This window comes from Aquarana catesbeiana, linkage group LG06 (assembly GCF_042186555.1).
Source record: "Aquarana catesbeiana isolate 2022-GZ linkage group LG06, ASM4218655v1, whole genome shotgun sequence".
Lineage (NCBI taxonomy): Eukaryota > Metazoa > Chordata > Amphibia > Anura > Ranidae > Aquarana > Aquarana catesbeiana.
The window spans coordinates 338,240,095-338,263,859 of NC_133329.1; the positions used below are offsets into that span (position 1 = coordinate 338,240,095).

The following is a 23,765-nucleotide window of genomic DNA, read 5'->3' on the forward strand; positions in this document are numbered from 1 at the left end:
CTTTAACATGCTAATCAACTTCCAAAGCTTGTTTTAATCATTATAAATCAGAAGTTTTCATTAATGTTGGCTTCACACTTATGTGTTGTGGTAACACGTGGTCAAATGAGTGTGGTATGGTGCACTGGGTTAAACAAAAAAAGTGCAGGTCGGGTTTATTTCCATTATCATTTGTTGGCTGCCTATTGTAAAGGGTTAGCAGTTCTGCCTAGCAGCACTAGAGTCGGTGGTTCAAATCCCAACGACGGCACTACCGGGATGGAGTCTGCATGTTCTCCCTGTGCCTTTGTGGGTTTCCTCCGGTTTCGTCCCACACTCCAAATACATGCTGGCAGGTTACCTGGCTCCTGTCTAAATTGTCCTTAGTATGTACTGTATGAATGTGAGTCAGGGACCTTGGATTGTAAGTTCCTTGAGGGCAGGTACTGATGTGAATGTATAGTATAAATGTACAGCACTGTGTAAAATTGACTGCACTATATAAGTACCTGTAATAAATGAATGAGCTGCTTTAGGCCCCTTAAACATGGATGTTGTTAGTGCAGTAAAACCAGGCGGTTGAGGTGTATTTTTAATGCCTGTTTAATGCCTAGTACACACCGGCTTGAATGTTGGGCGACATCGGCCGGTTCATTCAGCCCATGTGTGTATGGCAGCCGGTCTGGCGGAGGGTCATGATTGAAAACAGTCTGCCGACCGGCTCCCAATCAGCACTCTCAGCCAATGGCTGAGAGCGCTGACCAGAGTGTTCTGGTGGGGGGGCTGTCCCTCTGTCAAAAAACAATAGCACAGCAGAGGATATACCTGTACTAACATCAGATTGTTAGTACAGTGGCTCTGACTTGAGCTGCAAGTTTTTTTTCCGTTTGACCCGCTGAGTAGAAAAAAAAACTAGTAGTGTGTACTAGGCTTAAACCCGGCAGTCGCTGCCAGACAACCCCATACTTAATGTCATGCCTTGTGACCAGAGAATTTTTATCTTGGGCTGCAGAGTTTGACATGTGGTACCATCTTTCAAACTCATGTATTGAGTTCAATGAGAGTGTGCCACAACCACTTGCAATGCATGCAACTGTGGTGTGGTACTGCAGCATTACAGGGTTAAACAAGATGGTGAGGAAGCAATATAATGCCTCCTCAACGTCTGTCAAATGCCCTCTGAAAAGCAATCTAAATGTGGATCACTCTTGAGAGCCCAAAATGATCACTGAGAGTCTGTATCATGGCCCATGTGAAAGGGACCTTATCACAATGCACATTACCGGCTAAATACCAAATAATAGCATGCATGCACTTCAACCAAAGGCCAAAGTGTGAAGGCAACTTGAAAAAAATACCTGGTGATCCTGACATGAATTTCCTTGTTCAGGCAGTTCCTGTTATGGAATAACATCTGTCTCCCACTTGTGTGCCTGCATTGTCGCCCTGTCCCTGGCCGAGACTACAAGTGACCATGCCAACACACATTGCACATGCATGGCCCATTGTTGACACTATGAGGAATCTGGTCCAGAGCACTGATGTACAGCTGACACTGAAGTGAGTACAGACGTACCCCACTTTTAAGTACCGAATGGGGTTTATTTACTAAAGCTGGAAAGTGCAAAATCCAGGCTCACTTCTGCATAGAAACCAATAAGCTTCTAACCCCAGCTTGTTCAATTAGGCTTTGGTAATAAAACCTGGAAGCTCATTGTTTTCTATGCAGAAGTGAGCCTGATTTTGCACTTTACAGCTTTAGTAAATAAACCCCATTGTGTACTTAAAAGTGGGGTATGACTGTACATATAGACAGGAAGTGGCTGAAAAAAGCTGGAGGAGATCTGCAGCACTGAAGTGCAAAAAAAGGAAAACCAAGCTGGAGGAGATCTGCAGCACTGAAGTGAAAAAAAAGGAAAACCGGTATACCTAGAATCACACCTATGCCGGTGACGCAGCTCGCGTTTTGCGCAGGCACAGCAGTTTCTCCATTTAAATGGGATGCTGTACCTGCGGGAAATGCAGGGAAAAAGTCCCTGATCCTTTTTTTAAAATGCGGCTGCATGGCACAGCATGGTGGTGTGGCTGCTCTGGCATCATGTGGTTTGACACACCTGAAAATGTGCTGCATTTTCTGATACATTGTGATGCAGTTAAGAACAGCATGTTTTCCATGAGGTTGTCTGCAGGTCAGGGAACACAGACAATTTACACGCTTTCCTGGACCCGCTACAGTGTGAACCTAGTGTCAAATATTTCCTGGAAAAAAACAAGGCAATTATTTATCCTAAAAACTGCTTCTAACGAAATATCCAGTTATGTTTAGTTCTATTTAAATAACAGTCATGTACAAATGCCACACACAATGTAACAAATCTATTAGCAAAATAGGATTTTCTGTTTATATGTTTCATTTTTTCTCTAGCTAACATTTTTGATGATGTTTACTCTTCTACAATGTGCTGGAAAAAGATGAACCACTGTCAGCCAATCACTAGTACATGAGGTTCCCCTGTAGGTGCACCACTGCTCCAGAGGCACTGCCTGGCAAGCTGAGACATGTGGTGCCTCAAGGGTGGTTCATCAACAGATAGATCTTCTGAGAGGTGCCTATGCCTGCATGCTGAATCCTCATCCTTCAGTTATCATTTTTTCTCCATAAAACGCAAACCTACAGCTCTGCGACTGCAGGGGAACTACAAGGTGTTGTCTACTTAGGTGCTGTCATTGAAGTCTCTAGGAACCAAAACTTCGAACGCACTATTCCCACCGCACACCTTCCTATAAAAATGGCTTTGCGTATAAGTGGGTGCTGGAACGACCACCGTCTGGAACCGTGTCAAGTCAGAGCAAAAGAATGTCACCAGCACACCAAGATTCTCCAAAATAGGTCCTAAGCTTTCATCAGCGATCACATCATTACAGCAGATTGCAACGTTTCGGAGCCGCACAGGAACCCTTCATCAGGCATGTGACTGTCACGTGACTGATGAACGGGTCCTGCGTGGCTCTGAAACGTTGCAATCTTCTGTAATGATGTGATCGCTGATGAAAGCTTAGGACCTATTTTGGAGATCCTTGGTATGCTGGTAACATTGTTTTGCTCTAGGAACCAGACACATACCTCTGCCCCAAAGAAGCTCATGTACTTTTTTTGTAGTTTAAGAGGCAAGCTCAAGTGGCACAATACCCGGGTGTGAAGAGTACCTAAATATAATGGGAGTAAAGCACTTCGGGGAAACGGGCATCAAATCTCCCAGGTGTGAAAAGGGGTCTGGCTTCATTCACTGAGCATTATTACATGTTTGTAGTGCACGATTTACCATGAAGAGCCTTGCTACCATGTTTTAGACATATAACATGTTTTAGGTCGCATGCACACATGGTGGCCAACCCCAATGTCAGCTACCTGTTAAACTATTAGAGAGTCTGACAGCTGCTACCAGCCTTTAGAGCAACATGTGCCTAGGGATGAATGCCCGGAATGCATATTTCTTGCGTTCTGAGCATTTGTCCCTCAACACATACTACATAAAACATTAGCAGCACTTGGTGTGTCATCCAGCGGCAACAGTTGGCAGCCTCACATAGAGTTTAACAGCTGCCGGCAGGGGGGCTGGATGGTGCACCTGCACCCTAATGCTGAAGCCTCATGCATCTCTGCTAAACTCTAAGATTGCACTGACATCGGTATCAGTATTGCATGCGTACTCGTATGCATGCACATGCTCCGATACCTAAAACTGATACCATTGCGGTGCGATTTGAGCCCATACAAAATGAATGGGTTCAAATCACACTCCAAAGAGTCGCATGCGGTTTGAACAGGAATACGGTGCAATTCCTGTCCAAATTGCAGGTGGTTTCCCCTACTGCTTCTGTGTGAATCCAGGCTTGTCATAGTGACTTCAGCCTGGGTTCACACAAGAGCAGCGCAGTAAACTGCATGTGATTCAAACACGAATTGCACTCCTGACACATTCATTGTATGGCATAGACCTGAATGAGGCCTTAGGTCAGGTACTTCTGACACATTCATTGTATGGCATAGACCTGAATGAGGCCTTAGGTCAGGTACTTCTGACACATTCATTGTATGGCATAGACCTGAATGAGGCCTTAGGTCAGGTACTTCTGACACATTCATTGTATGGCATAGACCTGATCAGATTTTCTTTTTCCAATTAGAGCAGAAGTAAAACTAATTGAGAACCTGTGCCCAACATTTTACATCTAACTGTACATTTATAACTTTAACATTTAACTTCACATTTATGTTTAGATTGAATGCCACTTGTCATGTATCTACGTAATTTTAGAACAATTCTGAGTAACTGCCACTTTATTGTCTTGTAGTAAATTGTTCATTTGCTACGACACATCCTGTCTGCGGTAAGAATCAAGAAGGCTGCAAGGGCGCAACACATAGATGATTTATCAGCTTAATCATTTACCTAACATCTACAAGTACAAAGTTCACTGAGCAGCGATGTGAGGCATATGTTCAAACACAAGATCCACAATAATGCTGTTACATTCAACCTGTGCAGGAGAGCTCACAGAAAGCCTCCAGTGGAAGATAACATCTCAATTCCTCATAAGTAATACATTGTCTGACATATTATGTACTAAGAATAACCACTGGAAACTGCCCCATGCAACCTGTAGTACTAAACACTTCACCTGCAACCAGCCAAATCCTCCATTTCATTGTGTAACCTGTACTATAGCCATGGAAAAGAAATACTCATTGCTTGGGACAAAAAAGCACCTCCTTCTTAAAGCTGAACTCCTGGCAGATATACTGTACAATGATGTTTCCGTTAATAACAGCAGAGCTCAGGTTGGTGAAGAAGAAGCAGCACAGGAAGCCAATCAGTTGTGCTGCACTGCTAGGAGCATGCTGACAGTGTTAGAGACAAGAGTAACAGAGAGAAGAGCTCATCAGTCTGCTGCTTCTCCTTTCACTGTCCAGTTACAGGATGAGAGGATAATGCCACGTACACACGAGCGGAATTCTGCTCAAGCTTGCCTTGCATACACACGGTCACACGAAAGTTCTCTGAACTTTTGACCGTCAAGAACGCGGTGAAGTACAACACTTCCAATGCGTCCAATTGTTTCCGAGCATGCGCGATTTTTTGCGCATCCGAATTGCATACAGACGAACGCATTTTCGGATAGGAACTTTTTCCGACCGAAAAATAGAGATCCTGCTCTCAATCTTTTGCTGGCTGGAATTCTGCCAGCAAAAGTCTGATGGAGCATACACACGGTCGGAATTTCTGACCAAAAGCTCACATCCAACTTTTGCTGGCAGAATTTCTGATCGTGTTTACGCGGCATAATGCCCTGTGCACACGACCGGTTTTGCCGTCGGAATAAACTCTGAAGGTTTTTTCCGACGGAATTCCGCTCAAGCTGTCTTGCATACACACAGTCACACCAAATTCCGACCGTCAAGAACGTGATGACATACAATACGTACCATGGGACAATGTACAATGTCTCGTACTTGCTTCAGAGCATGCGTCATTTTTGGTACATCAGAACAGCATACAGACGAGCGGTTTTCCCGATAGGAATTTGTTCCATCGGAAAAATATAGAACATGTTCTCTATCTAAGTCCATCTGAATTTTCGACATAAAAAGTCCGATGGGGCATACACACAGTCTGAATATACAATGAAAAGCTCCCATCTGACTTTTTCTGTCGGAAATTCCGCTCCTGTGTACGCGGCATAAGGATTAGTATACTTTTGAAAATACTTTTGTGTCATTGGTGAACTGTAAATGACTGCCAGTATTCCTCATCTCTATACTTGTTCTGGGTCAGAGGCTCAGAAAGCACCAAAGCATCAGCATGGCAGCCAGGGAACTAACGTTCTCATAGGAACAGCAATCAATGGCGCCCTCCATACATTTCTCATGGCAGATTCACTTTAAGGCTGGGTTCACAGTGACGCCGGACCAACAGCGATTCCTGTGTGGATTCCCACATCTGACTGGCAGGCAGTTTACACTGCTCTCTGCGAACCGCTGCGGGTGTCAATGTACAGTTAATGACACCCCCAAATTAGTTTGCAGAATGCAGGGCAAAACGTGAAATCAGATGGGAATCGGATCGCATGGGTCTGAACACCAATGCGTTCCGATTTCAGTGCAGTCCAAAAAAAGGGTCCTGCACCATTTTGGTCCGAATGCGAAGTGATTTCAGCCATACAAACTGTATGGCTGAATTGGCATTGCACAGACAATTGCATGTGATGTGCACAGCAATATGGTGCGAATCACATGCGATGTCTGGCATTGCATAAGAGGCCTTTCACACTGGGGCGGGGGCGTTGTAGGCGGTAAAGCGCCGCTATTGTAAGCGGCGCTTTACCGTCGGTATGCGGCCGCTAGCGGGGGCGGTTTTACCCCCCTGCTAGCGGCCGAGAAAGGGTTAAAACCACCGCAAAGCGCCTCTGCAGAGGCGATTTGCCGGTGGTATAGCCGCGCCGTCCCATTGATTTCAATGGGCAGGAGCGGTGAAGGAGCGGTATACACTCCGCTCCTTCACCGCTCCGAAGATGCTGCTGGCAGGACTTTTTTTACCGTCCTGCCAGCGCATCGCTCCAGTGTAAAAGCCCTCGGGGCTTTCACACTGGAATGAAAGCAGCGGCACTTTTGGGTCGGTTTGCAGGCGCTATTATTAGCGCAATAGCACCTGCAAACCGCCCCAGTGTGAAAGGGCCCTTAGTGTAAACCCAGCCTGAGTGCACAAGACCAGGGATGTTTCTAAGGTTCTCGGAATCGGGGGGGCATGTCTGAGAATACAGATTAAAAATGCTGAGGGGCTGGTAAAATACTATGATGGCTGGCTTGGATCAAGTCTGAGTCTTAAAACTAATATAATCTTTTTAACTGAACAAAAATGAATGTCACATTATGATGACATGGCTAAAATGATATAAAAAATGTATTACTGTTTAGAAGAAAAAGTAAAAAGGAAACAATAAGAGAAGAATTGAAAAGAAGATAAATAATACAATGTTACATAACTGGATTATGCATAAAATGTATTATCTCCACATCTCACAGAAGACCAGCAGAAGACCTGGGACACATGCCCTGAGTACCAGAGTCTAACAACCACTCCGCACAAGACACTGATATAAACCCATCAAATTGGGGGGAAAAGCAATTGCCCATCATGCAATGCCCCTATTTCAGTGGTACTAAACCCAAAAACAAACATTTTATATATAGCAGTTTATCAATCCTTAGATATGGGTGGCTGCATTTGTTTTCTTTTTTCCTTTATTTTCACCTAGTGATCTAACCAGTAAGTTATTTTCCAACTTCCTTTACCAGACCAAGCTGTCCATACAAAGTGGCAGTTAGAGGGTTGAGACAAACCATTTACCACTGACAGGGGTGCCTACAATAGTCAACTTTTATTCATTTATAAAAGTGTAAAGCTGGGTATACACAAGTAGAATTTTGAACGAAAATTTGCACAAAAATTCTCAGTCCACATGAACGACGTTTGAAAGCAATTCAAGATTTCAACTGCTTGTAACATTTGATTTTGGAATGAATGGACTTTACCAAACGAAAAACCACACCAACGCCTTAGGTGAATTGAAAAGAAGATAAATTATACAACGTCCCATAACTGGATAAATGTATCATCTCCATATCTCACAGGAGATCGGGACTCTCAGCAGAAGTCCTGCGACACGTGTCCTGAGTACCAGAGTCTAGCAACCACCTTGTACAAGACACTGATATAAACCCATCACATCCGGGATTTGATGTTCGGCTTGGTTCACATATGTCTGGCCACGGCTTCAGCGCAGTTTTTAAAAGTAGTCCGGTGTGGTTTTGTTCACTGGTTTAGCGGTGATTCAGGTGCAAATTTTTACTTGAAATCGCACGTGAACCAGACTGAAAAACGCACAGGACTCTTTTTAAAAACGAACTGTGGAAGCCCCGGACATTGTAAACCAGCCCCATTGAAAGACGTTCTGTTCACGTCATGCGAATCAAATGCGGTTCACAATTTACCGATTCGCATATATGTGAACCGAGCCGTACAAATGTATACATTTGAGAAATATTTTCCACTCTGCATCACGGTAGTTGAAAATGAAAGTTGACCCCACCAATGATTAGAAAGGTGAATGAACGTTCTTACAACCTAAAATGTTGTTACAAAATTCTACTAGTGTATACCCAGCATTAGTTGGCATTCATCTTTGGGGGTCAATGCACACTGGGTTTAAAAAAAAATGCCAGTTCCCTCGGCAGAAAAAAACACTCATATAGAAAAGTAGTCTCCAAACTGCGGCCCGGGGGCAGGAGGGGATACGGCCCTTTGCTTGCTTTTATCCAGTCTTTGGGGCACTATTCCTCCTACTGACACCAACAATGGGGGCATAATTCTTGCCACTGACACCAACAATGGAGAACTTTTCCTCCCACTAATACCAATGATGGGCATCCTTCTACCCACTGACACCAATGATGGGGCACTATTCCTTCCGCTGACACCAATAATGGGGCACAATTCCTTCCACTGACACCAATGATGGGGCACTATTCCTTCCACTTACACCAAGGATGGGGCGTTATTCCTCCCACTAAAGATGTGGCATTTTTTACTCCTGTTGGCCACAGTCCGGCCCCCTTAAGTCTGAAGGGCAGTAAACTCTTGTTTGGAAAGTTTGGAGACCCCTGATATAGAGTATTTTTGTACAGGCATTTAGTTTTCTTCTACCAAAAAGCTCCTTTCAAAGACACAAACCAGAATTTGTTAGTCAAGTCCATCTAAATCTGCTAGTGCACCTAACAAACTAACAATGCTGGCATCCAAGGGTGCCTCCATTGCTTCTCTATCCAGAGTGGAGACCCCCTAAGGCTGGGAGCTTGCTACTAGCCAGATCACCAGGTGACAATAAAGATAACAAAGCCTAAAAAAAGAAAATGAATGCAGTAATCACAATTAATGATTGGTAAACTGCAAAATATGAAATTGTCGGGTTTATTACCGCTTTATCCCTACAGCCATTGCACTGCCACTTGCCAACCACCGTGCCAACCATCACCCTGCCCTTCACACTCTAGATCTAGGTAAAGAAGTTGTGCAGCAGCTCTAGCTGTCAGTAATGGAAGGATCTATAGAGAAGCAGCAAAGCGATGAACTTTGTCCGGATCTCCTCCGACACCTGAGCCTGAGATAGGTGGTGAACTTACAGTCTCCGGTCCTGGGGTTGCAGCTGCCAATGCATGGCGAGGGAGAAGCCGAACAAGCTCCCGGGATCTCCTCCTTTGGAGATGGCATTGTCGGTATCCAGGTTGAAGGCGGCGATGAGAGTCGCGGAGAGGAGCGCGGCACAGGACAGGTAGAGCCGGGCGGTGGACATGCTGGTGGTGGAGGTGCTGGTGGTGGTGGTACTGCTGGTGGTGGTGGTACTGCTGGTGGTGGAGGTACTGGTGAAGGTGGTGGAGGTACTGGTGAAGGTGGTGGCTCCGCTCTCTCTCTTAGTTCTCACGCTGACTTCCTCCCCCCTCCGCTTCTTCTTTTTATCCGGGTCCCCCTCCCTCCCTGTGCCCTTTCCAGTCCCCTCCGCTCAATGCAAGCCTTGTTCTCTGGAGGGATCGGGCTCTTTATATGTCACACACCCCGCCCTGCCTGACTACCCGAGTCTTGTCTGCCAGCTCTCTTTTCTTCTTCAGGGTTCCCTTCCCAGCCCACTCCTCACTCCTCTCCCACTCCTCACTCACTCCTCACTGTGTCCTGTATGAGCAGCGAGTGATCTCCATCCCAGGGAGGGGCTCATACAATGCAGAGGTCTGGGCAGGCAGCCAGGGGAGGATCTCAGTCTATGGCCTCAGGTAGCACAAATCCTCCAATGTGAGGCTGCAGTTCCTGTTTCCAGGGGTAGAGGAGGCACTGGGTGTACAGGAGCTGCAGCCTCACCCACAGCCCCCAACACCATGCTTCTAGATGATTGGACTTGTGTCTGAGCTGCTTACAGGTTGCCTTAGTCCACCTATGAGCTGCTGCAAGCTTTTCTTACCCTAACTCCCAGTTGTCCTTTATTTGGAAGGAATGTCCTTGTCCACTTGACCTCCGGAAAATTGACCCCCCTTCCTGACCAGGTCATTTTTTTGTGATAGGGCACGGCATTACTTTAAAGCGGAGTTCCACCCAAAAGTGGAAGTTCCGCTTATCTGATCCCTCCCCCCCCGAAAGGTGCCAAATGTGCCAAAAATCTGTTTTTTGACAGGTACCCCACCCCAATTCTGTCGGACCTCGCAAAGTACATCAGAAGTTCAGGCCCCCCTCCTCCTCCCTCCTCCTTCCCCTACTTCCGGGCCAAGAGAGCGCAGCACGCTTGGCGCATGAGCAGTGGGGACCCAGCTGTGAAGACACAAGGCAGTGGCGGCTGGTGGGTTCTTCTTTTGGGGGGGGTGTGGGAAACAAAGAACACTCCCCGCCCAGTGGCATGACACGGCGCTAAAACACCCCCCCCCCCAGGCAGACCGGCACTTACCCGCAGGGCTGTGGTGTCATCTCCTCCTCTCCTGGAGCGGCTGCGGTGTCCGCTCCTCCAGCGGCTTCCTCCACCGTGTGTCTCCTCTTCCGCCAAAGCACTAGGCATCCAATAGGATCGCCTCATGCTTTGGCCAATCAGGAAACAGGTCTCACAGACTTGCCTCCTAAATGGCAGGGAGGAACTTTAGTGTGAAAATAGCAACAATTCATTCGCTATGGTCACACAACTAGGGGGCCTTGGAGCGCAATGCTCTGTGCTCCAAGGCCATCCTTTTTTGAAGCCTATTAGAGCCTCTGGCTCTAATCAGGTGCTTCAAAAAAACACCCCCCCGCATTAAAATCTATTGGTCTGGTGCCACTGATATGTAGATCAGGGGGCTGAACGAATGGACAGGGGAGGCGCCGCCCGTGCTCCCTCTATGGATGAGCCGCCACAGCTGCCGGGTTCCCTTACTGGCAATGACGGTGGCAGCACCCAAAAGCCGATGGAAATACCGGCTGGGGTGCCGACATCACTGGATTCCAGGACAGGTAAGTGTCCTAATATTGAGGCTGGGTTCACACTAATGTGAATTGGATGCGGCTTACACCGCATCCAATTTGCAGAACATGTTGTTTACAATGGGTATCAGGGCCGGTGCTACCACTAGGCAAACTAGGCGGCCGCCTAGGGCGCCCTGCTACCTAGGGGGCGCCCGGCCACTGGTTTTCCTACTCTCTTCTCTCTGCAGCAAGCAACTAAGTCTCAGCATCAGCAGGCAGCCGCAGCTCCGTTCACACATAGTGTCTGAGGTGCAGCAGTGGTGGAGGACTGTGTCTGTGTCCCGACTCCCGCAGCAAGCAAACATTCATTGATGGGCACTGGTAGGCTGTATTGAAGGGCGCTGGTAAGCTGCATTTGATGGATGCTGGTGAGGATACATTTGATGGGCGCTGGTGAGGTTACATTTGATGGGCGCTGGTGAGGCTGCATTTGATGGCGCTGGTGAGGCTACATTTGATGGGCGCTGGTGAGGCTGCATTTGATGGGCGCTGGTGAGGCTGCATTTGATGGGTGCTGGTGAGGCTGTATTTGATGGGCGCTTTATTAAAAAGGTGGGATTTACATGGGCAGGGAAAAGGGGGCAGAGTCAGCCAGGGGGGCGGCAAAATGAGGTTTCGCCTAGGGTGTCAAAAATCCTTGCACCAGCCCTGATGGGTATGGTTCACATGTGTGCGTTGCATCCGCACTCCGCATTGCACAAAGATTGTGTGTGTTTTCTAGGCAGTGCGGTGCGAATTGGAGGCACATAATCTTCAATAGGAACGCATCTTATTCGCAGATGTGGTCTGTTGTGAACACAAATACTCTCCCCCTCCTCCTACACCTCCCTTCCTCTCCCAGGTCTTCTGAGCACCTCCCTCTCTCTGAAAAGAAAATCCTGTCCTGATCCTTCCGGATCCGCAGCTAAAACGCTGAGGAACAGCTAAACAACTGCTTTTTATCTTTGCAGGGAAACCGAAGCTGCAATTCGCACCAGACTAGTGTGAACCCAGCCTCAAAGTCAGCAGCTACAGTATGTGTACTCACCTTTAACTGACAATAGCACGGGCATGTGACAGTGTTCCCAAAACTTATGTCCTTTTTTATTCCACAAATAGAGGTTTCTTTCGGTGGTATTTGATCACCTCTGCGTTTTTTATTTGTTGCGCTAAAAAAAAAAGTCCAACAATTTTGAAAAAAAAATATTTATTTGCTTTCCAATAAAAAAAAATGAAAAAAAACAAAATTTTTCATAAATTTATGCCAAAATAGTGCATCTAGAAAGTATTAACAGCGCTTCACTTTTTTCCACATTTTGTTATGTTACAGCCTTATTCCAAAATGGATTAAATTCATTATTTTCCTCAAAATTCTACAAGAAATACCCCATAATGACAATGTAATAGAAGTTTGTTTGAAATCTTTGCAAATTTATTAAAAATAAAAAAATAAAAAACCACATGTACATAAGTATTCACAGCCTTTGCCATAAAACTCAAAATTGAGCTCAGGTGCATCCTGTTTCCACTGATCATACCGTACTTGAGATGTTTCTACAACTTGATTGGAGTGCACCTGTGGTAAATTCAGTTGATTGGACATGTTTGTAAAGGCACACAACTGTCTATATAATGTCCCACAGTTAACAGTGCATGTCAGAACACAAACCAAGCCATGAAGTCCAAGGAATCATCTGTAGACCTTCGAGACAGGATTGTATCGGGGCACAGACCTGAGGAAGGGAACAGAAAAATATCTGCAGCATTGAAGGTCCCAATGAGCACACTGGCCTCCATGATCTGTAAATGGAAGATGTTTGGAACCACCAGGATTCTTCCTAGAGAGGGCTGCCCGACTAAACTGAGCAATCAGGGGAGAAGGGACTTAGGGAGGTTACCAAGAACAAAGCTCAAGCGTTTCTCTGTGGAGAGAGGAGAACCTTCCAGAAGAACAACCTCTCTGCAGCATTCCACCAATCAGGCCTGTATGGTAGAGTAGCCAGACGGAAGCCACTCCTCAGTATAAGGCACATGACAGCCCACCCGGAGTTTGCCAAAAGGCACCCGAAGGACTCTCAGACCATGGGAAACAAAATTCTCTGGTCTGATAAAGCAAAGATTGAACTCTTTGGCCTTAATGGCAAGCGTCGTCTCTAGAGGAAACCAGGCATCGCTCATCACCTAGCCAATACCATCCTTACAGTGAAGCATGGTGGTGGGAGACTAGTCAGAATCCAGGGAAAGATGAATGCAGCAATGTACAGAGACATCCTTGATGAAAACCTGCTCCAGAGTGCTCTGGACCTTAAACTGGGGCAAAGGTTCATCTTCCAACAGGACAACCCTAAGCACACAGCTAAGATAACAAAGGAGTAGCTACGGGACAACTCTGTGAATGTTCTTGAGTGGCCCAGCTAGAGCCCAGACTTGAACCCGATTGAACATTTTTGGAGAGATCGAAAAAAGCAGAGTAGGGAGGGACTTTAAAGGCATCAATGCAGAAACAAAATTGTATCAAATGTAGAAAAGTTTATTTGTACATAAAGTTTGAAATCAATATAGAGATAAAAGATCATACATACGGAATATACATAGTACATGTGAAAAACAGGAAATTGCAAAGAATTCCATTGCTCAAAAGAGCATTGCAACCCAAAGGGACCCCTACACGTTTCAGCTTGCTGAGTCATCTTCAGGGGGTTCTTTATGAGTGCAGTGAATGGACACTACAAAATAAATGTAAATTAATAACATGCAATAAAGAGTTGCTATTTACATATAAGAATCACATATCAACTATGTAAATATATCTTACAGTTTATAGATTGAAAGTTAACCATATGCAGACACGGAGATGGTTCCAAAAAGTCCAGAAGCCAGGAGACAATTCAAGAGAAAGTATCCTAGTGTACAATCCTAGTGTACAATAAAGATTAATGAATACCTCATCCAAAACATGACCAAAGAAGCCGCCACCCGCATTTGAGGGCATGGAGCATGTGGTCAACATAGAGTCTAACTAAAAAATCCTAGCATGTATATACAGATGTTTGTGGCTTTAATAAGAAAAACTATCAGGGGTACTTACTTCATGATCCAAAACATTTTGACATACAAGATCCATTTGGATTATCAAGTAAGTACCCCTTTTTTCTTATTATATAGGGTTCACGTCCATCTGACATTTTACAATGACGTTAGCGGGAAGCAGTTACAAAACACACAACTACTGGATCGTATGATACTATTGTACTATGCGATCCAGTGCAGGCAAATGCTTTTGTGACCTGTATTTGGGGTGTCGTTAACACTGACACCCCCCCCCCCCGCAGATTGCAAGTTCGGTGGGTTTTGAATACGGTGCAGGAAATGCTCACGGAATGTGGGTTTCCTGCACCGCATTCTGGTGTGAACTGGCTTTTAAAACGCACTGTAACTCATGTAAAAAGCACACGTATTTCAGTACAAGTTTAAAAGGCATGCCATGGCGTGTGCTATGGTGCGAACAGGCCCGGTGTACACGACTTCAGACTTAGAGGCAAGTAAAGCACAAAAGAATTTTGTGTTGCTTCGGCTCGTTTCTGAGGTGCTTATGAGCTGATTCATGCATCTTGTGAGCTGCTGTGAGCTTCTTTTACCAGGAGGGGGTCCTGTGTAAAGGGTAAGTTCCCAGCCGTCCATGATGAAGAGAGACTGTCACTGATTAGGTACCTCTGTCCCTTACTCCACTTTAAAGGGTAAGTTTACTTTTACAGAAAAATCTGTAAGGTGAACTTACACAGGACCCCCTCCTCAACCCCCCAGTTCTGCTGACCTGGATTGCGGCCATCTCCCGTTCTGAGCCCCAGTATATCCGCGTCAGAAGTCCAGGGCTTAGAAATCCCCTCGGCATCCATGCGTACACGGCTTCTGATTGGCCGGCGCCGCCCATGTGACGGTGCCGACCAATTAGAATGCTCCGAAATGTCCCTCCTGACTGGGTACGTTTTGGAGATTCAGCTGCGGGGGATTTCTAAGCCCCAGACTTCTGACGCGGATTTACCGGGGCTCAGAACGGGAGATTGCCCTGATCCAGGTCGGCAGGACTGGGGGGGGGGGGGGGTTATGAGGAGGGGGTCCTGTGTAAGTTCATCTTACATACAGATTTTTCTGTAAAGGTGAATTTACCCTTTAAATACCCTTTTTTCAGCTCTGGTGTAATTAAGATCTAAATAAATGTATTGCTTCATTCCCAAGCAGTGGTGGCCCATCCATAGGGGGCGCATGGGCACTGCCCCCCTCAGCAGTAAAAAAAAAAATATACATATACCCATTTTTTTCTTAAAAAGGCCCTTAAAAAAAAATAGAAAAAAATGTCCTTTAAGTGCACTGTGTTCGGGCGCCTGGACACAGTGCACTATGGGAAGCGCCACGTCAATGCAATCCCGAGATTGCAGACGAGGCTCTTCATTTGCAGGATTTTTACCTGCTTTGTGGCGCATTCCATCGCGCCGAAAAACTTCCGCTGGTGCTTTGTTCTTGAGGTTAAGACGTTACTTCCGGTTTCCCTGTGCCACAGGGAAACCGGAAGTGACGTCAGAAGCTCCATGGAACGCACTGCCCAAGCAGAGCTGGTAAGCAAGGCTGCAAAATAGGTTGTGTTAGGAAAGCTAATGACTATTCGCTTTTCTAACACTTACCCGCCTCTCCGCCAATCAGGTGCTCAGGCATAGGTGTGCACAGCCTATTGCATTAGGGTGTGCACCCCAAAGCTCAAACACATATGTGTGTGCATGTGTATATATACTGATGGTGTCAGTAGAGTGGACAGTGTCTTTAGGGCACAGATTGGTGTCAGTAGGGCAGTGGATGGTGTTAGTTTTTATTTTTTATTTTTTATTTTTTACAATTTTATTTTTTTTAATTATTTATTTTTTTCAGGAGCCCCATTAGGGGGGTTTGGTGAATAATCAGGGGTCTAAACAGGAGAATCCGTGCCACACAGGGTGATTAGGGTGTGCCCAGGCACACCTGGCACACCCTGTGCGCACACCTAGGTGCTCAGGTCTGTTACCTGTCACCTGATTGGCTGAAACGATAGGCGCCGCTATTGGACGCCTATCAGGAAGCAGGAGACGCATGAAGGACCCCAGTTGGGCCCGCAGTTGGACACACTGGCAGCATTTGATGGGCACACTGGCAGCATATGATGGGCAGTAGGGCACACTGGCAACATTTGATGGGCACACTGAGCAGCATATGATAGGCAGTTGGGCACCTGGCAGCATTTGATGGGCACACTGGCAGCATTTGATAGGCGCACTGGCAGCGTTTGATGGGCACAGTGGCTGCGTTTGATGGGCACAGTGGCTGCATTTGATGGGCACAGTGGCTGCAATTGATTTTTTTTTTTCAAAATTTTTTCAGTTTGTTTGCGCCCCAAAAAAATTTTGAGCACCAGCCGCCACTGTTCCCAAGGTTGCACTAAACTTTTTATTTATCCTTTAGATCAGGGCTGGTCAAGTTACTTGATATATGGGCCATCTTGTGTGGCCCCTGAAAGCCCCTAAGGGCCACACATAATATTCAATGAATATGATACTATAGAGAACTGTCAGAGATTGATGACGTGCAACAGAGGAGGGTCAGATACTGCAACCATGCTATAGGAGTTGCTGAAGACAGGAGACAGTCATAGCCTGGAGACATGTTACATGAGATTGGGATTGCCCACTGCTATTACTTCTTCTATACAAGTCTACACTTCACATTTGTGCTTTCTACAGCCTTCTTAAAAATCACTCGTGTCACGTTTAATATTTCTCTAATGGTGGCCATGCACACAGTAATTTATCAATTTATTTTTAGATAGATCTCTTCCATTAGGAATAATCGATCTATAGTCAATAACCCAATTGATCAATATGCGACACATGGTGAAGTGTATTATCACATCCGTCTCCATGATTCAAACTCATGATTTGATTGATTGACATACTGTACAATCAAATTTATGGGCAGGGTGTATGTGTTGCCGATTGCTAATTTTCCATCATACCTGATTGACTCAGTTTGATGGAATCTGATCAAGAATGAGGCTAAAGCTGGGATGCATTGAAATTTGGCTGCTTCAGCAGGGACCAGATGAATTTTGATTTATTGATGGCCATTCCTCTTCCAGAAAAGTCGATCTAACAATCAGCTTCCCCTTAACCAACTTGCTGGAAAATTTTCATTGGATCAGCGATGCAGCCAATCAGCTGCAGAGATGATCAGTGTATTCTGAGAGTGGAGCAGTCCTTGCTGTCAAAATACAGTAAGGCTACTTTAACACTACTTTAACACTGGGGCAGGCGCCGGCGGTAAAGCGCCGCTATTTTTAGCGCCACTTTACCGTCGTTTTAGCGGCGCTATTCAGCCGCTTAGCGGGGTGGTTTTAACCCCCGCTAGCGGCCGAAAAAGGGTTAAAACCGTCCGCAAAGCACCGCAAAGCGGACACAAAATGGTGAATACACCGCTCCTATAGCTCTGCAAAGATGCGGCTTGCAGGACTTTTTTGACCGTCCTGCAAGTGCACCGCTCCAGTGTGAAAGCCTTCGGGCTGTTATCATTGAAAGTGAAAGTAAAAGAAAATCCTAAATTTAGGGCTGTCCCCAGAAAAGTAATAGGGGGTAAATCTTCCAATGGGGACACTAGTTCTGATGGCCTGGTGGTTCCCAAGTGATTCTCTTAACCACTTCAGCCACAGAAGGATTTACCCTCTTAATGACCAGGCCATTTTTTGCAATACGGCACTGCGTTACATTAACTGACAATTGCGTGGTCGTGCGACGTTGTACCCAAATAAAATTGATATACTTTTTTACCCACAAATAGAGCTTTCTTTTGGTCTATGTGATCACCTCTGTGGTTTTTATTTTTTGTGCTATAAACAAAAAAACATTGAAAAAAAAACAATATTTTTTACTTTTTGCTATAATACATATCCAATAAAAAAAAATATAGAAAAACAAATTTATTCATCAGTTTAGGCCAATATGTATTCTTCTACATATTTTTGGTAAAAATAAAAACGCAATAAGCATATATTGATTGGTTTGCGCAAAAGGTATAGCGTCAACAATATAGGGGATAGATTTATGGCATTTTTATTATTATTTTTGTTAACTAGTAATGGCGGAGATCAGCGATTTTTAGCAGGACAGCGACACTGCAGCGGACAGATTGGACACTTTTGACGCTTTTTTGGCACCAGTGACATTATTACAGTGATCAGAGCACTGATCACTGTATCTATTACACTGGCAGGGTAGGGGTTAACACTAGGGGGTGATCAAGGGGTTAAGTTTTCCCTAGGGAGATGTTTCTAACTGTGGGGGGAGGGGACTGACTGGGAGTACAGAGAGATTGCTGTTCCTCTGTACTCCCCTGTCAGAACAGGGATCTGCTTTGTTTACATAGGCAGATCCCAGTTCTGCCTCTCTGAGGAGCGATCGAAGACTTCACGGCCACCGGACCCACGCATCAGCTCCCGCAGCGTCTCGTGCATGAAACGACGTATGGGTACGTCGTTTCGCGCAATAGGGCCGCCCTGCCGCAGTGTATATACGGTAGGCGGTCCTTAAGTAGGTAATTTGCAGGGATTTCCTCTAAGGTTCACGCCACAAAAACGCACTCCAGATCCGTTACAGATATGTTTCTGTATGCGCGTTTTACGCATCTTCCGGTGCATTTTTGATGCGTTTCTGGATGCATTCTAGATACTTTTTTTTCCCATCTTTTTTCCCGTTTTTTTTTCACTGTACTAGGGTCCAGTGTGTTTTTGATGCATTCCAGTGCATTTTTGGAGCGTTTTACCACGTTCCAGTACAGTCCAGTGCAGGAAAAATGCATCATGTTCTACTTTTTTTCCCTGGAACTGGAACGCCTTGGAAGTGACTGCACTGGTGTGAACTATGCAATTGGAAACCATATAACCTACTTTCCATGCGTTTTTGATGCAGAAAAAACGCATTTGACTGCATGTGGTGTGAACTGGCCCTTACTTCCTGTTTTGGCTATGGGACCAGAAGTGAGGGTAAATTTCCCCAATGGAGCAAAGATGGCAAAAAAAACCCCACAGGGCAGGGGCGGACTGACAACACTCAGGGCCCACTGGACCAAATAAAGCAAGGGCCCCCTGTCAGGCCCCACCCATGACCCGCCTATGACCCCGCCCCTACATTTTGCACAAAGTACAACTTCTGCCTTTTTTTTAAATGGAACCTGGAGGAGGTCTCTCTCTAACAGTGTCCATTAGACAGTCTGTTAGAAAGCTTCCCCTCCAGGCCCTACTAGAGTCTACAACAGAGTCTAATGGGACCTTGAGGGGGATCTCTTTCAGTGTCCATTAGAGAGTCTCTGTTAGAAAAAGACCCCCTCCAGGACCCATTAAAGACTACAAAGGCGTCTAATGGGATCTGGAGGGGGGTTTCTCTAACAGAGGCCCTATCCGTGTCCATTATAGAGTCTGTAAGAAATAGTCCCCCCCCCCCCCAGGTTCCATTAGAGATTACAAAGGAGTATGATGGGACCTGGAGGGGGGCCTCTTTCTAACAGGGTGTACACCTTAATTCACTCTGGTCCTCATGGGACCCCCTCCTTGTGCCATGACTCTCACCCCTGCCCCAACCGCTCACAAAGTAGCAATAAAATTGGCACTGTGTAGCGCTCCTCTTACATTAACTATGGGTACTGTATCTGTGGCTGGCTCCCATGTCCACTGTGGCTGGCTGGCTCCTGCATCCTTGTGGCTGGCTCCTGTGGGTGGCTGACTGGCACCTTGGTGTGGGTGGGTCACTGTGGGTGGCTGTCTGGCACCCTGGCCCTGCTGTGGGTGGGTCTCTGGCATTGGTGGCTGACTGGCCCCCTGGGCCTGCTGTGGCTGGCTGGTGTATCCTCTCCTCTTCCGCCATTCCAGACACTGTTTGCCGAGGCAAGGGAGGGACTTAGAAGGAGACAGCGGCCTTTGCCCTATCCTGGGATGGTAGAACTAAAAAGTTTGCAGCAGGCACACTGCGCGGAGCTGCGCGGTGCACCGCGTAATGATGTTGCTCGCGTGTGCGTGGATCCTCTCTATGTCCATTTGAGAGTTTATGTTAGAAAGAGCCCCCATCAGTGCCCATCAACGCAACCTCACCAGTGCCCATCAGTGCAGCCTGATCAATGCCCATCAATGCAGCCTCACCAGTGACCATCAATGCAGCCTCACCAGTGCCCATCAATATAGCGCCTGATCAATGTTCATCAATGCAAGTTCACCAGTGCCCATCAATGCAGCCTCACCAGTGCCCATTAGTGCAGCCTCACCATTGCCCATTAATGCAGCCTGATCAGTGCCCATCAATGCAGCCTCATCAGTGCCCATGAGCGCAGCCTCACCAGTGCCCATCAGTGCAGCCTCACCAGTTCCCCTCAATGCATCCTCACCAGTGCCCATCAATGCAGCCATGCAGCCTCATCAGTGCCCATCAATGCAGCCTCACCAGTGCCCATCAGTGCAGACTCATCAGTGCCCATCAATGCAACCTCACTGGTGCCCATTAGTGCAGCCTGATCAGTGCCCATCAATGCAACCCCACCAGTGCCCATCAATTCAGCCTCACCAGTGCCCCTCAATGCAGCCTAACTAGTGCCCATTAATGCAGCCTCACCAGTGCCCCTCAATGCAGCCTCACCAGTGTCCCTCAATGCAGCCTCACCAGTGCCCATTATGCAGCCTGACCAATGCTCCTCAATGCAGCATCACCAGTGCCCATTAATGCAGCCTTATCAGTGCCCCTCAATGCAGCCTCACCAGTGCTCCTCAATGCAACCTGATCAGTGCCCATCGTTGCAGCCTCAACAGGTGCCCATTAATGCAGCCTCAGCAGTTCCCCTCAATGCATCCTCACCAGTGCCCATCAATGCAGCCATGCAGCCTCATCAGTGCCCATCAATGCAGCCTCACCAGTGCCCATCAGTGCAGACTTATCAGTGCCCATCAATGCAACCTCACTGGTGCCCATCAGTGCAGCCTGATCAGTGCCCATCAATGCAGCCTCACCAGTGCCCATCAATTCAGCCTCACCAGTGCCCCTGAATGCAGCCTCACCAGTGTCCCTCAATGCAGCCTCACCAGTGCCCATTATGCAGCCTCACCAATGCTCCTCAATGCAGCATCACCAGTGCCCATTAATGCAGCCTCATCAGTGCCCCTCAATGCAGCCTCACCCCTCACCAGTGCCCCTCAATGCAACCTGATCAGTGCCCATCGTTGCAGCCTCAACAGGTGCCCATTAATGCAGCCTCAGCAGTGCCCATTAATGCAGCCTCACCAGTGCCCATTAATGCAGCCTCACCAGTGCCCCTCAATGCAGCCTCACCAGTGCCCCTCAATGCAGCCCCACCAGTGCCCCTCAATGCAGCCTGATCAGTGCCCATCATTGCAGCCTCATCAGTGCCCATTAATGCAGCCTCACCAGTTCCCATTAATGCAGCCTTACCAGTGCCACTCAGTGCAGCCTTACCAGTGCCTCTCATTGCAGCCATACTGGTGCCCCTCAATGCAGCCTTACCAGTGCCCCTCAATGCAGCCTGATTAGTGCCCATCATTGCAGCCTCACAAGTGCCCATTAATGCAGCCTCACCAGTGCCCATTAATGCAGCCTCACCAGTGCCCCTCAATGAAGCCTTACCAGTGTGACGTGTATCAAGGGAGCCTGTGCAGGAGACGGGACATTGGATGACAGCGGTCGCCGGGTAAGCTGGAGATCCCTGCTCTGTGTGATCTTACCCTCCGAGGCAGCGCTGGGGCCCGGGGCTGGCCCCAAAAGATGGTCGTCAGGGGCCCGCGGTCGCAAGTTTTTGGCCCTAGACCTGTTTCAGAAGGTGGCACTGGCGGGCCCCCTTCAGCGGCCGGGCCCTTGGACCATGGCCCGAAGTGACCAGCCATTCAGTCCGCCCCTGCATTAGGGGTTGTAACCCTCCCTTACCTTATCCAAAATGAAAAAAAATGTTTCCTATAGTTCTACTTTAATGGCCCTGTAATCAGTTTTTCATTAAATCATGTCTTATTGTGTTTTTGTGCCTCCTTCCCCTTCTTCTTTCCTTCACTTATGTTTGGAATGAGCAGTGCATGTTAGTTGCGGTCATATACACTGTTCTAGGCACACTACAAATCCCATAGTCCATGTCAGGAGTGAGCAAGAGAAGGTGGCTATGCTCTTACTTACAATGGGTCCATGGAGAATGATTGTAGCCACTCTACCAAGAAGGTGGATCACAGCAAAAAAAAAGGAATCTTGCAATTTGGAGGAGACCGCACTATTTTTTAGTTAAAGCCGAGCACCATTTGTTTGCACCCTCCACTGCCACATTTGGCACTTTTTGGGGGGAGGGGGAGCGGGTATCTGGCTTTGACAGGTACCCGCTCCCACTTCTGGCTCAGATTGCTGTGCCCCCCCCCCCCTCTTTCACCCGCAGTCTTCTTGGACACATCACAGGTCCCAGAAGACTACGGGGCCATTCACAAGGCGCAGCGCAGATCGCAAATGCGCAGTAGGAAACAGGCTGTGAAGCCGCAACTCCTCTTTCCCTTACTAGAAATGCCGGCGCCTGCACCCGAATATATTGAAGAATCGGCTCAGGTGGGGACATCACCGGATCTCTGGACAGGTAAATGTCTTGTAAGTACTTGTAGCTGCTGACTTTTATTTTTTTCTGAAGGAGCCTGGAGCCCCTTTTTTAAGAAACATAGGGGGTTATTTATGAAAAGTAAATCCAGGCAAATCCACTTTGCGCTGCAAGTGCACTTGGAAGTGCAGTTGCTCTAAATCCAAGGGGTAGATCTGAAATGAGGGGAAGCTCTGCTGATTTTATCATCCAATCATGTGCAAGCTAAAATGCTGTTTTTTATTTTCCTTGCATGTCCTCCTCGGATCTACAGCGACTGCACTTCCAAGTGCACTTGCAGTTAGTAAATAACCCCCATAGTTGATTAGAATATTTTTTTTTAAACCAGTTTTAATTTAATACTAATATTAAAAAAGGTGAAAAAATGGTGAAAAAATGGGTGACCAGTCTTTCCTTATACTTCATCTGGTTTCATTTTGATCGAGGGCGCCAGGCTGTTTGAACTGCCTAAATATTTTATGCAAAAATGTGTCCCTCTCTCCAATATCAGAAGGGCGCGTATTCTTTTACATTTGCCTTGACGTTTACGAGTAAGGAAAGCAACTGAGAACAGATAGAGGCACGTGTACACAAGCCTTAAATGAGGTGGCAGGAGCACCCTTTCACACCTATGTGCATGCAGTAACGTGTGTTTTTGACATGCCTGTAAGAAAATGTACATGTGCTTTTAACACAGATTTTTTTCACATTCTAATGGAATGGCAACTCAGATGTGTTGCCATTGGAATGAAGAATGTTTTATTATTTTTTTTTTTAAAGATATTTTTATTAATCTTTTGTGTCAACATACACAGAGAAAAGAAAAGACTTTGGTGATTCACAGCATTATAATATTACATAAGTTCACTGTAGTCCACAATAAACAGTTTTCATTTATCAAGTCTCCTGTATTCATTAATATGAATTGCCAGGGGTGTGCAGTATGTATTTTTCTGGTTGCATGACCATCAGGTGGGTGTGTGCTTGGTTCTGATGCACGTCATCTGTTAGGAACACTACCTATCTAGTTATCTGTCTTATGGAAGG

The 23,765-nt window shown here is 46.6% G+C and overlaps 1 protein-coding gene across 2 annotated transcripts in view; it reads right to left on the reverse strand.

Annotated features, from left to right (window-relative positions):
* Positions 1-9,798, reverse strand: part of ITGA6 (integrin subunit alpha 6) — a 127,087-nt gene extending 117,289 nt beyond the window's left edge. The window contains exon 1 of one of the 2 annotated variants that reach the window (XM_073633888.1): positions 9,221-9,798. In XM_073633888.1, the coding sequence (XP_073489989.1) occupies positions 9,221-9,390 (170 nt within the window). In that variant the 5' untranslated portion in view covers positions 9,391-9,798. The remainder of the gene's footprint in view (positions 1-9,220) is intronic. The other variant, XM_073633889.1, reaches the window with a different exon arrangement.
* Positions 9,799-23,765: the final 13,967 nt, after the last annotated feature.